General features: G+C 37.6%; 1 protein-coding gene across 6 annotated transcripts in view; it reads right to left on the minus strand.

Moving 5' to 3' along the window:
• Nucleotides 1–1,049: 1,049 nt before the first annotated feature.
• Nucleotides 1,050–15,907, minus strand: part of LRCH2 (leucine rich repeats and calponin homology domain containing 2) — a 40,439-nt gene continuing 25,581 nt past the window's right edge. For 4 of the 6 annotated variants that reach the window (XM_064713229.1, XM_064713227.1, XM_064713225.1 and 1 more), the window contains 8 exons: nt 15,640–15,756; nt 13,635–13,679; nt 13,189–13,239; nt 12,080–12,137; nt 11,308–11,420; nt 10,069–10,206; nt 9,694–9,771; nt 1,050–8,564 (listed from right to left, as the gene is read on the minus strand). In XM_064713229.1, coding sequence (XP_064569299.1) covers nt 8,445–8,564; nt 9,694–9,771; nt 10,069–10,206; nt 11,308–11,420; nt 12,080–12,137; nt 13,189–13,239; nt 13,635–13,679; nt 15,640–15,756 — 720 coding nt within the window. In that variant the 3' untranslated portion in view covers nt 1,050–8,444. The remainder of the gene's footprint in view (nt 8,565–9,693; nt 9,772–10,068; nt 10,207–11,307; nt 11,421–12,079; nt 12,138–13,188; nt 13,240–13,634; nt 13,680–15,639; nt 15,757–15,907) is intronic. The other 2 variants (XM_064713228.1, XM_064713224.1) reach the window with 1 other exon arrangement.

Consider the following 15,907-nt stretch of genomic DNA (forward strand, 5'->3'; position numbering starts at 1 on the left):
TGAGAGCTGGAGATTTTGGAAATCAAAAGGAAGAGGATGAAATGAACAACACAGCATCAGCTCATGAATTTATACCTGTCTGTCTGGAATGTCATCTTCTTATTAACACAAATTAACATTTACACTGAAGATATCAGTACTTCTCACTCAAGCTGCAAAAGGATTGCAGCCTCCACTAACTGTGGAGAGGAGAAATATCTGGAATTGCATTAGGAGAGAAAGTAACAAACATCATTGGGCTGCTGAGGAGTAGGAAACTTCATTTCATGGAAGATAAAAATGCCTTTGTATGTCATTCTCTTGGTTTCAACAGGGACAAGGTTAACTTTCATCTTAGAATGGCACAAGCACAAAGGTTGGAAAAGACTCCTGAGACTCCTGAGTTCAACCATTAGCCCAGCACCACTGAGCCCACCATCAAACCCTTTTCCCAGTGCCACATCCACAGAGCTCTTGCCCACTTCCAGGTATGGTGATTCCACTGGGCACTGTTCCAATGCCTGACCACCTTTCAGAGAAGAAATTTTTCCCAATATTCAATCGAACCCTCCCCTGACACAGCTTGAGGCCGTTTCCTCTCATCCTGTCACTTGTTACCCGGGGGAAGAGACCAACCCCCAGCGGGCTCCACCTCCTGAAGGAGCTACAGAGGGTGGTGGTGTCCCCTTGAGCCTCCTCTCCTCCAGGCTGAGCCCCTCCAGCTCCCTCAGCTGCTCCTCCTCAGACCTGAACTCTGCGGAGTTCAGCTCGGAACAGAGGCTTTTGAACCTGGCATCGTTGCCCTTGAATGTCCTTTTTATAAGAGGAAAGTTTTCTTCAGAGCTGAAAACTAAACAACAGACTCAGAATATTTCAACTATAAATCCATCACTGGCAACTGCAAAAAAAAGTTCCAGCTGCTGAAATGCTTTTGTCAAGGAATGGTGCTCACTTTCTTTGGAATGCTGCTCCTCAGTTTCTGCTTTACTGTCCCCAGTGTGCCTCATAAGGAAACAAAGAGCAGCTGGGTGCGTGCAGGTGCAGAATAAGGTCTCACAGGGAAAAACATCTCTCAAAACAGAGTATTTATTTTCAATATTCAGGTCGAATAATAAAATTGACTACATCTTTAAATAATCTAAAAGAAATGAAGGTAAAATAAATTTGGCCCTATAAAACACTCTGTTAACCTACATTTGAATAACCCAACTCAACTGCAGCTCCAAAACCTGGCAGTTCAGTTTCCCTGGGGCTGGATCAAGCAATTGATGACTGCAAACCACACAGATTATCTGTGCTAGTGCCAGAGCCAGCCCAGGGAACAGAAGGGAAGCAGATCACCTCTGTCAGGAGGAATTTCTGTGCTGCTTTAAGGTTATCATTAGCAAGACTCAAAAACCTGTGTTGTTCCAAATATAAATGTGAGAAGACATTGGGTGGTTCTCCCAGCAAAGCGTGTAAATGTATAAAGATTGCTACAAATGAGGGCAGCTTGATCCTTGTGTATTCTCACCACTGTTGATCAAAACCAAAATCCCAACACACTTATACATATGTGGATGTGTTCTACTTCCCTGAACCAGGAATTAGCTTTCCTTCTGTTTGCCAGAGGATGTATTTCCTGACATAATAAAGCAGGTCACTTATCTATCAAAATGAAAACACAGACATTTGAGAGAACATACAACAAATTCTCATTATTTACTACAAATATATAAACTGAAATGAAATCAAATTGAATAACTTGACTACATGAAAATTATGAAACAGTTTGTATTTTATACACAGCGTATGTACACTGGTTTTGGAAATGTGGGGTTTATCCATGCAAATTTAATACAAAACACTATTTACAAAAACAAGTAACAGTAAGAACATCTTTCAAAAGAAACATGTATGTTGGAAGCTCCAGCAATAATGGAAATCCTGAAAAAAGGCTTAATACAGTATAGTACAAGTAGACAATCTTCAAAAGTATGAAAGATGCACTTTACAAGAACATGAAATGCAAAATCAATTGAAATGCACTATCAAAAACTTTGCAAGTATATACACAATTTGAGCATCTATTTTTAAGAATCACTCTCCTGCTGTGCCCTCAGAACTACTTTTGCCACATCCTGCACACATTTACATGTTGACCATTTGGTTACATGGCATCTTCTGAGTTTCATAACCACAAATTACAAAATAAAATAACTGAATACCAACTGAATGATAACTGTAAAGCAACCACATTTTCATTGTTCTAGACATTCCACAATAGTAAAAAGTATTCACATTACCCCCAATGTATTCCACCAACCTACCCTTTCTCACTACACCTGTGTATTCCTCCTGGGAATGTCAGCCTTGCCAGGAACTCTCAGGATTTGCTCCAGGTATCACATCCCTTCAGCAAACACAACTGCATCAGCAGCTCCATGTGAAGAGCACAGTCCTGCACAGCTTCAGAATACAAATTAATACTGAACAGCTACTGCAAATTCCTGTGCCAGTCACGGCACAACCAAACCCTACACAAATATAGTCATTTTGGAAATATTTCACTGGTTCACTCATTTTAAAATGAAACAAAGTGAAAAGGTATCCCTGTGGCATTTCCAAATATTCTCTATTTTACAGTTTGCCTTCATAAAACTGTGATGGAAAAAGTTATGTTTGCCTTATTTCACTTAACTTTGAATGAACTGAGAAAATCCTCCTTAGTGCCAAGAATTTAATTTAAATGACTGACTTTGTGCAGTAACTGAGTCACAAAACTCTGGAGGGAAATTCTGGTCTCATTGAAGCCTTACAATAATAGATATTTAGTTTGGAAGAGACTTGAAATGGATCAAGTTCAACTGTAAATATAACACTGCCAAAATCAAAACTTTTCCAAAACAATTTAATTGCTATCAGTCCAAGCTGTTCTTCTGCTTTAGAATTTCCTAAGATGCTAGAGTAGCCATGGAAAAAGTTTTCGGTTTTCGCTTGTTTTAAGATTAAGATTCTAAAACGTAAAAAACACTCTGAAAATTCTTTTTTGAAAATGCAATTGGCTATATATAATTTAAACTAAAGATGACAGATTAGATGTCATTTTATGATAACTGGTGTGCCTTCCCTAAAACTGACCACGCAGTTGCAGAAATCTTGCTGCCCTTTGCCTCTCATGCTGAAAAAATAATGGTCAAACCTAATGAGGGAACAAAGACTTCATATAACCACAATTTTAAGACAGTATGTTAGCAAAAGCCAAGGTAATTTTTTTATGTAACAAACACAGGAGCCAGAACTGCTTCTGTGCAGTGGCAAGTTTAAACGAAAATTCAATTAATCACATATAGTCTCTATTTAAGCAGTGAAGATCAGGAGAATTTTTCTTCACAGGAAAAGAGAAATTTATCTTCATATTTTCCAAAACAAACCTGTACCATAACATAGCTCATTAAGAACAGTTAGTTTACCTGTCTCTCTGTCTGTAAATGAATGGCAGATGACCCAGTGTGTGGCATATGGAACAAACCCAGCAGTTCTGTTTGCATTCCCTCCTGGAAGTGCACACATTAACCCCTTCAGAGCCACAGTGCCATTTGCAGCCAGAAAAGGTCTGCAGTTCCCAGAGCAAAAGCATCCCAGAGCAAAAACGGCATCACCCACTGCTGGGGCAAGTTAAATATTGCTAACTATGAATGATTACTCTCAAATTATCCCCTGGTGGTTTTGCTCAGGTTGCAGCATCTCTTTAGGAGCAGGGAGGTGTTGTTGTCAGCAGTTGTCCTGCACAGCCTCTCTGGCACACAGGCAGGGAGCACAGGCGGCACCAGCCAGGTCCCCTGCCCATGGGCAGTGCCCCTGCAGCATCAGCCACGCTTCCCGCAGCACTGGGACACAGCTGGCCACACCAAAGGGGCTCTGGGAACACAAAGCTGGCAAATCCCTGCTTGTTCTGAGCTCTACTGAAAGCTCCACACACTCCAGGATCCTCAGCCCTCAGCCACAGAACACATCCCTCTTTACTGAGACTGAAGGCTTTTCCTGGAGTGATTCACTGGGAAATCAGAGCACTCTGCTTGGACAACCCTACTTTGCCTTTCCCATTGCTGGTCTTAATGACACTCTCTTAATTCCAAATGTGTGTCTTGCGCTGTGCTTATTTACTTTTGCTTTTCAAGCAGAGATCCTCTAACAGAAACACAGACATTAGCTTGATTTGGTGAGGGAAAAGTGATGTTTGATTTGCCAACACCAAACCACATCTCTTATCTGCAGAAGGGCTAAAAACTCCCACAGGTTGTTTTCAGTTGAAATCAGTGGAATCAGCCTTTCAAATAAACATTTAAGGAATCAGCAAAGGGAAGAAGAGCCAGACCTTTGTCTTTCTCTTCAGTACGAACATGACATAAAAATTCCATTTTAGTGAAAATAAATGTCTTCAGTTTTGTTTGGATTTAGCTACAGATTTATGTCAAAATCTGATGAGACTGCCACTAAATGATATGGTATTTGAAATGAAGTTTTTAGTGCAGTAAAAACCTAATGGTTGTCCTCACCTACAATTTTATTGAGGTAACACCACCTTCCCACCTCACTTCAATGTAATTTTTCCTACCATCTAAATACTGTCTGGCTTATCAGAAATTTTTTATCAAATTAATCCACATAACATTTGACAACTTCATTTGACTTACCAGGGATCACTATTTTAGTCAAGAATCTGACACTAAAGTTTGCTAGTGTCAAACAAGTTTAAGCCATGTTTGCTATGGTCTCCAGCTCAGGTGTTCCACAAATCAAAAAGGTGAGAATCTACTGAAGTCAAGGGTAAAACCTGCCTTGACTTCAGTAAAGCCTAGGATTAAAAGAAAAATAAAAAAATAGATTCATGTCAGTTGTTTATTGTTTCAAATCCACTCCTCCCTATTTTATGCTCATAGTTAGATTTTGGAATCTAACTCCAGATCAGGGGTCGGGATGGTTTCTGCATCCCCAGCAGTGCCCCAGTGGATTGGCAGTGCTGGAGAACAGATTAAAAGCATTTCTGAGACTCTCTCTGGGAAGACACCACACTTCACAACAATTATTTCACTGTCACTGCTGTAAGACCTCACCATATGTGGGACATTATTGCTCAAGTGAAAGATCAGTTACATGTGACATACTGCATGCAGTGACATAAAACACAGGACATACACAAGGCCAGAAGCCCTGTCACTATGCTGATCCACTCTGTAATTTACAGTCCATGCCACATTATTGCCAAGTTTATTAGGAAAACTTAATGCACCTTCCTAAAGCTTTTAATGTTGACTTTTCTTCATGTTCTAAGTGAAAAAAGAAGAGTGCAACAAGAACTGAGCAGGCTCTGTTTTTACCTACCCCTATCAGCTGTATCAAGTACTGAGTAATGGCATCATATCCTAAACAAGACTGAAAATGGGTATCTCAAACACAGGAAATGTTTGGAGCATGGACTCTGGAATCACTGGTACAAATTCTTTAAAAAATTCAAGAGAAGAAGGGAAGTGGCCCAGAGTAACCAACAGCCTGAATGCACTAGATCTGAGAATGAACAGAAGTAAGTAAGATGCTGGGAATCAAAAGGAAGGGGAAAAAGGAGTAGAGTATATATGCAAATTCTTGTACAGATAAGACACAACTATCTCCACAAGCTTCCTGGAAATAAAAACTTCAAATTCAAATCTTTTTAGTATCACTTTTGAAATTGCTGTTAAAGAAATCACAGTGGTACAAGCCAATGTTAGCAAGGCTCTAGATTATAATTAGTAGTAAAAGCAGTTAGAGATGAGAAAAAGATTCATCCAAGCACAGTGGATCTGTTCTCAGACTGCTCTTAAGGGTACTTGAAGGCTTTAATCTTTGCTATGCTAAAAGAGAAGCCTTGGAAGAATCATGATTATCCTTCCCCATAAGCAAGAAGGCAGCCACAATAATTTCCAAGGAATGGCAAAGCAAGACTGTGGGTAGCAAGTCTGTGGGGAAGAACTGCAGAGTACTAAAAAAAAAATTGTTTTAGTAGATTTCAGTTTAAAATGAGTACATCAGTGTCATATCCAGTTTTCAACTTACTAAGGAGTTTGGAAAACCCCAAGAAGTAAGCAGCTGCCATGCTACTTCAAGGGAATTCTTAATGTTTACACTGTGATACAATTTAATAAAATTAGTTCAAGAAGGAAAAATGTTACCTTAAGATCAGAAAATGTTTTAAAATATGACAATGAAATAGCAGTGGAGATCAGTTTTCAGATAACAAAGTGACAATTTATAGTTAGCACTTCCATGGCTAACACTGAACTAGAACTTTGCTCTGGTAGCAGCAACAACAGTGAAATGAAAGACAAGGATTAATTCTTTTTGAGTGGCTGGTTTTTTAAATGTAGCAGGCAAGCATTTTGCTTAGTGAATTATAACTTTTTCTTTAGTTTTTGCATGACTTTTCAGATAGTGGCATTAATGAAAATAGAGATTGAAGTTGTTAAAACAACCATTAGAAGAGATGCAAGAACCAATCAGAGATAGATTTGAAATACAATATTTCAAATGTCAAAGCAATCCAGTTTCTTTAAACACATTTATCTAACCTAAGATTTATATCTAGGACTTTGCAAATTAATTTATACACCAGCCTCTCCATAAGCTGTGTTTTAAGACAACACTATATGAACAATAGTGGATTTTAGCTATTACATGTACATAAACTTGTTTCAATGGATTTAAAAATAAGTGGTATTTTTAAAGTTATGATCAGAAAAAGGTTATTTTTCCTGTCAGCTATTGCCTATAAGACTGGAGTACAATAGTCAATACTCCTCTCTCATTTTTTAATGAATTATCTTACACAGGGTCTTGGTCAATTGGAAAGAACAGAATCAAATCTTGTCACATGCCTGGCAGACATATCCCTCAACTGAAAATAACTTAGCCTGAAATATGAAATCTGTGGCAGTCAAAACATTATTTTAATTGAGCTACCTATTCATGAAGAACAAACTAATACAAACAGATCTACTACAAAAATGATGAAATTATTTGTAACTTGTTTGGAGAAGAACTCAACTGTGTATGGTTCAACACGCCAAGAATTTGTTCAGAAGCAAACAGATACATGAACTCAGAAGTTCCAAAAGAACACCATGGTGGAAATGTTTCATTTTCACATTTATCCATGGATCCAATGTCTCAGCACAGTGACATCTGTACAAACTGACCTGTGTGCTAATGCTACACGCATGGAAATTACACAATAAACCCTGTTAAAAAGATAAACACTGATACTTCCCAGCTAAATTATGGATATTCCTGTTGTAAAAATGTCATGTGAGATCAGGAGCAATATTACACAAAATCCTGAACGTCACAGCGTAAACCTGAGATTTTGGCAGTTTTATCAAAATGTCCTAAATTACTCTGTATGAATCACTAGTCCTCATGTCTTATTCATCATGTGTATTTGTTTGTCCCAAAGAAAGAACAACTTTGTTTTTGTCCAACAATACAATAAACCAAAAGTAATTAGGTTATTATCAAATTAAATAGCATAAATAAAAAGTATTTACAGTATTTTCTAATTATTAGACAACAATTAAATTGTGCAACAAACTTAAAACACCCAACATCAAAAATGTGAAGTATTACTTAAATCTTCACATACTGATTTTACAAAAAAACTATTAAAATATTAAAAAATTTCCATTTTATCTATTTTAAACAAAGAAACTTCAAAAATGTTTAAGACTATTAAGAGTTATCAATTACACAGGCACTTCACAGGTAAACAATCTACAGTACAACTGAAAAAAAATATTTGGCACCAACCTAGAAGACTGGAAAAACTCAATAAACTGTGTCCTTTTCTCACTGTATCCTGTTCTGTGTAATCACCAGACACTCAGACTCAATACTGGCAATGTTAGAAGTGCGAAGTTACAATCAGGAGTGCAAAAAACAAATATTAGAACGCAAATATTAAGCTTTCAGAGAGTGAAAGGGGATTACAAGTCATCAGTTGCTCATATTTTACCATCATACCATCGCTACATTTTTGACTTATCTTAAAATCAAATGATTGACTCAAAAAAATAAAGTGACAGGGGGTGTGCTTTGTACTTTGAAAAGTAATTCAAACAACATTTTCAATGTAAAAAAAGAAATCCAGCATTTAACTCTAACACTGAGATGTTAAATGGCAGCTTTTAACTTAACTAGAAAGAGAACCTGATGCTACCACATTCTCTTAGTACATCCAATTACAAAAGAAAAAAAAAAGAACAGTTATGTTCCTTTAACTGTGAACTGACTCCAAGGTTTTCACACACAGCTCCAAAGTAAGGCTCTCTACAGCATCTGGACAGGTTTTAGTTTTTGATGGCTTGGGTGTTCCTGTGTAGGAGGCTGCAGTGCCTCAGAGCAATCCATAGCAGAGCTTTAAATGGAAGCTGTCTAGCTGCCACCAAGTTGTGTCACATGGCAGAAAGCTGGGATACTTTCAATGCAGGCAACTCAAGCAGAGCTTGGACTGTGAGGCCAACCTTCACCAGACCCCTTTCCTCCAGAATGTGATGTGGCAAGCAAAGTCTCTCCTGCAAAAGAACACAGGACATTTAACCAGTTCTGGCCTTTGTCCCCAGGGCAGGTAACAAACACATTCTCTGAAGGCACACACATGTCAGGAAGAAACTTGCAGAGAAAACACCTTAGGCCTTAAATGTCCCTGTGGTTCTCTCCAGCAACAGAATGGGCAGAAACTTTTCATAGTTAGGATCTGTTTGAAGGGTTAAACTACGACAATGTCAGAAGATACATAAAAGACTGCTAAACTCTTAAAGTAAAGGACTTTCTTTTCATAAGCAGAGAAAAACAAGCTGGTGGGTGCTGTTGGCTCAGTGGCCTTCTCCCTTCCCCTGTTCTGCAAACTTATTACCAGTCTTTCTCTTGGGATAACTTAGAAGTGCTGATAGACTCAATAATGAACCATTCTCCAAGAAAATCATCATTCAGTCCCACAATTCAGCACAAGCTGGACAATGTTCCCAACTGCCAGCTGGTGTTACAAGTAATTCACTGGTAAATCTCAGCACCTCTAGCTTCTGAATGGCCTGTGGCTCCACAAGAGACAGAAGCTATGGCAGAGCAGTAAACCAGCTTCTAAATGCATCAACTAATTTTCTTCTTGCACTAAAGAATATCAAGGGATCTTTTTTGGTCTCATAATATGCAGGAAATTATTTCTTTTTTAGGTTTTTTCTCTTCATAAAAGGAAGTAAGAGGATACACTTGGGCAACAGAAGCACAAGTAATGGGCTGCAACTACAGCCATGCTAAAAAAGAGAGTCAATCATTCAGGCTACAGACTTCTGTAAGTGTAGGATATTTCCTAGGCAGACTGAATTCCTGCCAAAATGGTTGCTAAACTCAAGACTTTCAAATAACAAAACAAGTCTCAAGTCCATTTCTTTGTTTAGATGACAATATATTTTATAAGGAGGTTAGTGCTATTTTTACTATTAAGAACTGACTAGAAACCCATAAAGTAGCTTCCTCAACTTTACCCCATAACCCAGGAATGGAATTTCTGTTCAGATCTTCAAGTTCTCTGGTCAATGTCATAATCACTACTGCTCCCTAAACAAAGCTCCCCTAACCCCCCAAACTCAGTATTTGTTGACATTTTCTGTGGTTATTAATGAATCAATAAAGCAATTAGAGTACCTGTGGAACACCCAATTTTTTACAAGCATCAAGAAAGTTTTCAACATTTCTTCGGCACTTTGCCATGCTGAGTTTAGGCTGTGAAGACAGGATATAAAATCTTCATCAGACATTCATGAAGGAGTGCATATTTCTGATGTTAATTCACTTACAGTTACTAAAACACAAGACACATTCTGTGAAGACTCAGTATGAAGAAAACAGCTCTTAAACTAAACTTCTGAGCCTCGCTTAATGCTTCTTCCAAGAAAAACCAAAGTGAGTAATGTAGTAAATCAATGTGGTAAACATGAGTCACGATGTTTAATATTGAAATTCAAAAGCTTCTTTTCATGTAAGATGCACCAAGAATGAGATAAATGATTGATGCCTTACCACTGCTGGCGATGGGACGTGAATGCTGGCAACAGAACGTGGCCTTATGTGATTGGCTAAATGGCAAAGAACCACCCCGTCCATCAAGGCTGCTCCAATGTCATCTGGCAGGATCACCTTCAACCTGGACTCAAGATTCTAGGAAAAAGGCCATAAGGAAGTTACTCTCAACATTAGATAACTTTTCAGTTTAAAAGCAGGGTATTTTAAAGCATGTAGATGTTTAAAAGGAACATTTTAATACTAAAGTGAAATAAACAGAATAAATTCATGCTTTACTCAGTATAAACATCCTTTTCTCCTTACAGGCTCTGTGTTCCTTTTGTTTGTATTGTTGGGTTTTTCTTGTGTTTTATGTTATTTTGTGGGGTTTTTTTAAATGACACAACAACATACACTGTGAAAGACATTCTGCCAACAATGACCAGAATACACAGCTCTCAAGCCCATACAACACTCCACTGTTCATAACAGGAAAGCACAGAACTTAAGGACAGAAATGTTATGCTGAATATGTGATCAGTTCTTAGTGGGCAGAATCTGTGAGTTGAAACCAAACAGGATTTTATGAGAAGGAAAAAAAAGATTTTATGAGAATAAAAAAAGAAGGGAACACAACTGTGGGAAAAGTTGTGTTGCATAACAGAGATGGCAAAAAATGGTTTTTCCCAGCCCAACAACAAGACTTCACTGCTCAGGAAGTGAACCAGAAAACAAACATCCTTCAGAGAAGTCATACCACAATTCAGCACTGCCTTGAAAAGCAAAGCAGCTATGATTTAGACAACTCTAACTGCTAAACGCCTTGAAAACAAAAAACAATTTACCAGAAATCCGAAATGCAGATCCCATTCAGGATTATGAAAGTTGCAGCAACTTTTTACACTCAAAAAGCATTTGGTCATTTAGAAAACAGTAGTAATTTTTCTTCAGATCTCAGGTCAAACAATAGCAAACACAAGCAGATTTATTGTGTTCCTAGAAAATTTAAAACCTCAGAAAAAAATTCATTTCACTTTGTTTTTTAGAAAGAAAACAACCCCAACTAATTCCCAGTTGGTATTTTGGTTGGACCCAAACAAGTACCAGTGTAGCCTGTTACATGAAATTCCTTAGGAAGAAATACCACTATAGAGATGCCCTTTTACAACAAATTGGAGGCCTTTAAAATGAAGGCTTAAATTGTGGAACAGAGCAAAGCAAATGCACTGCACCCACGGAGTGAATGATGGTACCCACACTGCGAAGCTGCCTGATTTGTTCCCTCTCTTCCCTTAAATGTTCCATTTTCCTCCTCATAGTAAAGCCAGGATCCACTGCACCGTAGTCCTGGCGTGAGGCACGGCTGAAAGCTGTCAAACAGGAGGGAAGTCAGTCAGAATTCACATTGAAAACATTCAAAAACTAAAGATCTATAACTGACAAAAACTACAAAAACAGGAAAAAACCTGCAGCACTTCTAAGAACAAACATATTTAAGCATCCTGCTAGAAAAGATGCTGCCTATGAAACATCTTTCAAATAAAATGCAGAGATCATCTGACTTAAGTGTAAGTGGATAATTAGAAAATATGGAGACTGAAGTGACCTCAGTATTGAATTATCAGTATGGGACAACACAACTCCATCTGCACTTCTTCAAGAATCTCCATCTGGCTTTGGAAGTAGTTGCATTGTGTTTTACTTTTAATCAAGTATGAAGCCTTTAAGCCATCAAACCTCGAGAACAATTGTGTATTGTTTCTCTGTTCTTTGACAATTACTAAGTATGCACAAAATAAAGAAGTGGAAAAAAAAACTTTAAAAAAAACAATCCCCCCCAAAAAATCCCAAACAAATCACTCTGCAACTTGAGGAGCTTCCAATTATTTGTTTGCCAAAGCAGCTGTCTGTGCTTTCCCAGTACTCTGCAGTGATAAGTAAATGGAGTGAACTGCTGTACTGTGACATCTGCAATGCTTAGTGCCTCTTGCAGCCTGGGAAATAAATTCACTAGAGAACAGCAGCTTACCTGACCTTGGTTTGAGACCAAATGGACCATGAGTGTTACTATCTGTCCTTTCATAATCCTGTTAAAAGAGATGAAGTCAGTTTTCTTCCACTCATTAAAAGAAAGAACTTTTGTTCCCATCAAGATACTGTTTAGATTATTCTTGCCTAAGGATAACTGTAAGTCCTGCTTAACTGTAAGTCTTTCAAAGAGGACAAGATAAAATAAATTGAATGAATGTAACCTACTACATATAGATAAAACTGTCATAAAGAGAGAGGAAAGCAGCACCAGATTATCTAAAATGTATTTCAAAATATTTCAAACTACTGCAAGTCATTCTGTGAACAGAGTTTAAGCCAGCTGTAAGCAGATGCAAATATTCTCCCAATATTTAGTATCAAAACATTTCTTAAGAAATATCTACTTCCAACTATGAAGACCAAGTTTTTATCATTTCACCATCTGAAAAGGGAATGCACTCGGTATCTTGCTATGTACAAGAGATAACCTTGTTTCATTCCTGTGTATTCTGGGAGATATTTTAATTCTGCTCTCCCTGACATGAGGAAGAAATGTTAATAATATTTGCTTTCCTTGGAGCTAAGCAGTGCAGTGCTCTCCCAGTGACACTCCATGCACAGGCACCCCTTTGTTGCACCACAAAGGTGACACCCAGGACTGAGAAGGATGAAACTCCTCAAGAAGTGTCACCACCTTTGGGTTCCTGGTGATTTATAAAGTACTAAACCATAAACTGCAACCATAAACTCTCAGTGACTATGTGCCCTGAGGAGCAGTATTCCCTAGGAAGGCCTATCAACTATGGCAAATTCTGTTTTTGTTTCATTAGTATTTTCATCAGGAAAGATAATGGAGACAAAGCAATGCACATTTCCTCACACCAGTCAAAAAGAACAACTCTAGTGGAGACCAGAGTTGCAAAGGTAAAACAAGTTGCAATATCTGTCTCTAGTTTCTGTCTCTTTTTTAAATTTTTCTTATGATGAAATACTTCTAATTGTAATTTCAAAGGAAACGAACAGCTTTGTATCTGCATGAAAACCTGGTGGCAGCAATGAACACAAAGAAATGTTTGTTGAATGAAAAGCAAACCCACAAACTTGTACCTCAGACGACACAGGAGACTGTGGGGACACATTAGTATTATCACTGTCTTGCTAAAAGAAATCAAAAAGACGAAATTATAAAAATGAAAATGATGATTTAACAAGAAACATGAAATTATGAAATCCATGAGACATGTAACATTTATCAAGTATGCTACAAACTGGCAGCAACTAAATTTAAAATATGTAAGGCAAGGAACCACTGCTGGCTGTTTACATCAAATACTAGTTTTACATCACCTCTGCTTGATAGGTGAATTAATTTTGCTATTACCAAAGCAAGCAAACATCCTACTGCTCCCCAGCAGGCAATCATGATCATTTTTTCAAATAAAGGAGTATAATAGTTATTTCTGCTATAGCTTTGGAATGCAAAGTTAATTTGTTCAAAAAAGACAGAAGAATACATTTATTTCTTAGTATTTCCAACAATTACTACATCTCACCTCATCATTTTCATTTCCACTTGAACTCTTTCTGGAAGACTTGTACTGCAAAACACACACAATTATTACTTTAAAATGAAAGCATGGTTTCCATTTGAACTAAAAGCTTTGCTTTCACTCAGATGTTATTTATTACTAATGAAGCTGCTGAGAAAAAAGGCCATGTTACAGAAACAAAGGAACAAAAAGAAACAAACCAGAAAAGAACATGACATTTCTAGGCGAGACAAGATCTTCGTTACTTGAAGAGATAAGTGCATTTTAAAACTAAACACTTTCATAATGTAAACTCTGCATGTGACAGCTGATCCAAGTGAAAAGATCTTAACAACTGCTAACATGCAGCATTATTTCTTAGAAAACATTATGCAACCTGTGAAAGCTGCTTTTGTAATATGTTTTAAGTGACTAAGATTGCTTACACTTCAGGAGATTGACCTGACATTGCAAAAAATTAAATTAAAAAAGATTAAGGTTGCCTTTAAAACTTCAAAGCCTGATCACATCCTTTTATGTATTTAAGACAATGCTTTACCCACAGGTCTGGCTGATTTGTTGTGTGTTGCCTTCAGCACTGTCCCACTTCCCTGATTATGCAGAAAGTGGAGAAAATGAAGGAGGAATTGAAGGAAAAAAATTACAAAAGTGGTATTTAAAAAAAGAAATGTATTTCATTGTCTACAGATCAAGTGCAGTAAAAATCAGAGAAACCCCATGCAGATTGAATTAAAGAGACCATCACTACACAAGTCCAAGTTTGTGGGGTGTACACGGCCAGGCTACTCCTCATGATGTGACACAAATGCAGGCTAAGCAAGAGACAACTGTATTGTCACTGCTTTTTCACAACAGCACTGGTGTCTATTTTTTCCCCAGTTTGCCATGGCAAACAGGCTCTGTTTCAGTGGCTCATTGCCTTGGTTTGCAAATGAAACCATGAAACAGTGTTGTTTGTTACTGCTACAGGCTGTTTAATTCACTTAGGAGACCCATCTAGAGCTGTGTGTAATGTGATTTCAGGCATCTGCTCCCATCACAGAGCTCACAACTGACTGCTGAGTTATGAGCAACACTTCTGTAGTGGTAGCACAGCTCTTTAACCAGGCAAACCACTGAATTCTGCTCTACTGAGAAGATTCTCTCTCTTTCTCCTCCAAAGCCACATAAAAAATTAATTTCAGGATGAAAACCCTGGAAAGAGGATACAACTCCATAATCTCTTCAGGAAAAAAAAACAAAACAGCTTCTGTAAGCACAACAATATATCTGAGATGGATGGCATGCTCTGTTCTCATAAAGAATTTAATTTCTTTGAAGTTCCCTGGCATTTCACAAAGATGTTTGATGGCGAAGACCCAAGAAACTAATTTCATAAGTGACAAATTTAATTCTAATTCAACCTAGCACTGCTCAGAGCTCTCCTATTTCTCCACTTAGCCCAAAACAAATGTTTCCCAGTGCTGCTAGAACTTCCCCTCTGTTCTGCACAAAGCAGACACTGGCACCTGCTGACTGAGGGTGCACACTACAGCAGCAAGGGCACACTGAAAATATTCCTTCTGAAATGAAAACTCATGCCATGAGACCCAAAAGGCATAAATCATTCCTAGAACCATGCTGCAAAAAAAAGGCAATGTATCTTTTCTTTGCACTAAAAATAAGTACATAAATAGCTAAATAAAAATCCCTCCAAGTAGATGGTGAAGGACCAATGACAAAATTAGTTTTCGGTTTTGGCAGAAAACAATAATGAATTACTGTCTTTTCTTTAAAGGATAAACAAAATCTTCAATCAATTTCTTTCCTCTTGATTTTCCTGCACTCTCAAATTTATCTTAAATACATACATATATTATATTAATCAAAAGAGTAAAATAAAAAATTATATGTTACATGCACATTTAAAAGCATCACAACCTTTGAGGATCTACCTTTACTTAAGTTTTATAGCTTCTTCTACTCTTATTTAAAAAAAAGTGTCATCCACCCTCACTCCCCCCATTACCTTGAAATACTCTTTTCTAATTTGTTTACTTCTCCTTCTTTCTTCATTCTGCCAGATTACTGGCTGTGTTTCTGGCCAGTGCTGCTCATCCACCAAATCCTTCTGGTTTTCCAGTGGCTGTAATAGTCAGAAATACTTTTATGTAAAATTTAAACGTCTCTCTTGTGCATTAGCACAAATTATTATGAACTACAATTGTTAATTGCTTGCCTGCCTCAATCTAGCTTTATGACCTGAAAGTTGAACACTCTTAATGGTGATTCTGGTA

The sequence above is a fragment of the Zonotrichia leucophrys genome, chromosome 4A (assembly GCF_028769735.1).
Source record: "Zonotrichia leucophrys gambelii isolate GWCS_2022_RI chromosome 4A, RI_Zleu_2.0, whole genome shotgun sequence".
NCBI classification, from domain to species: Eukaryota; Metazoa; Chordata; class Aves; order Passeriformes; family Passerellidae; genus Zonotrichia; species Zonotrichia leucophrys.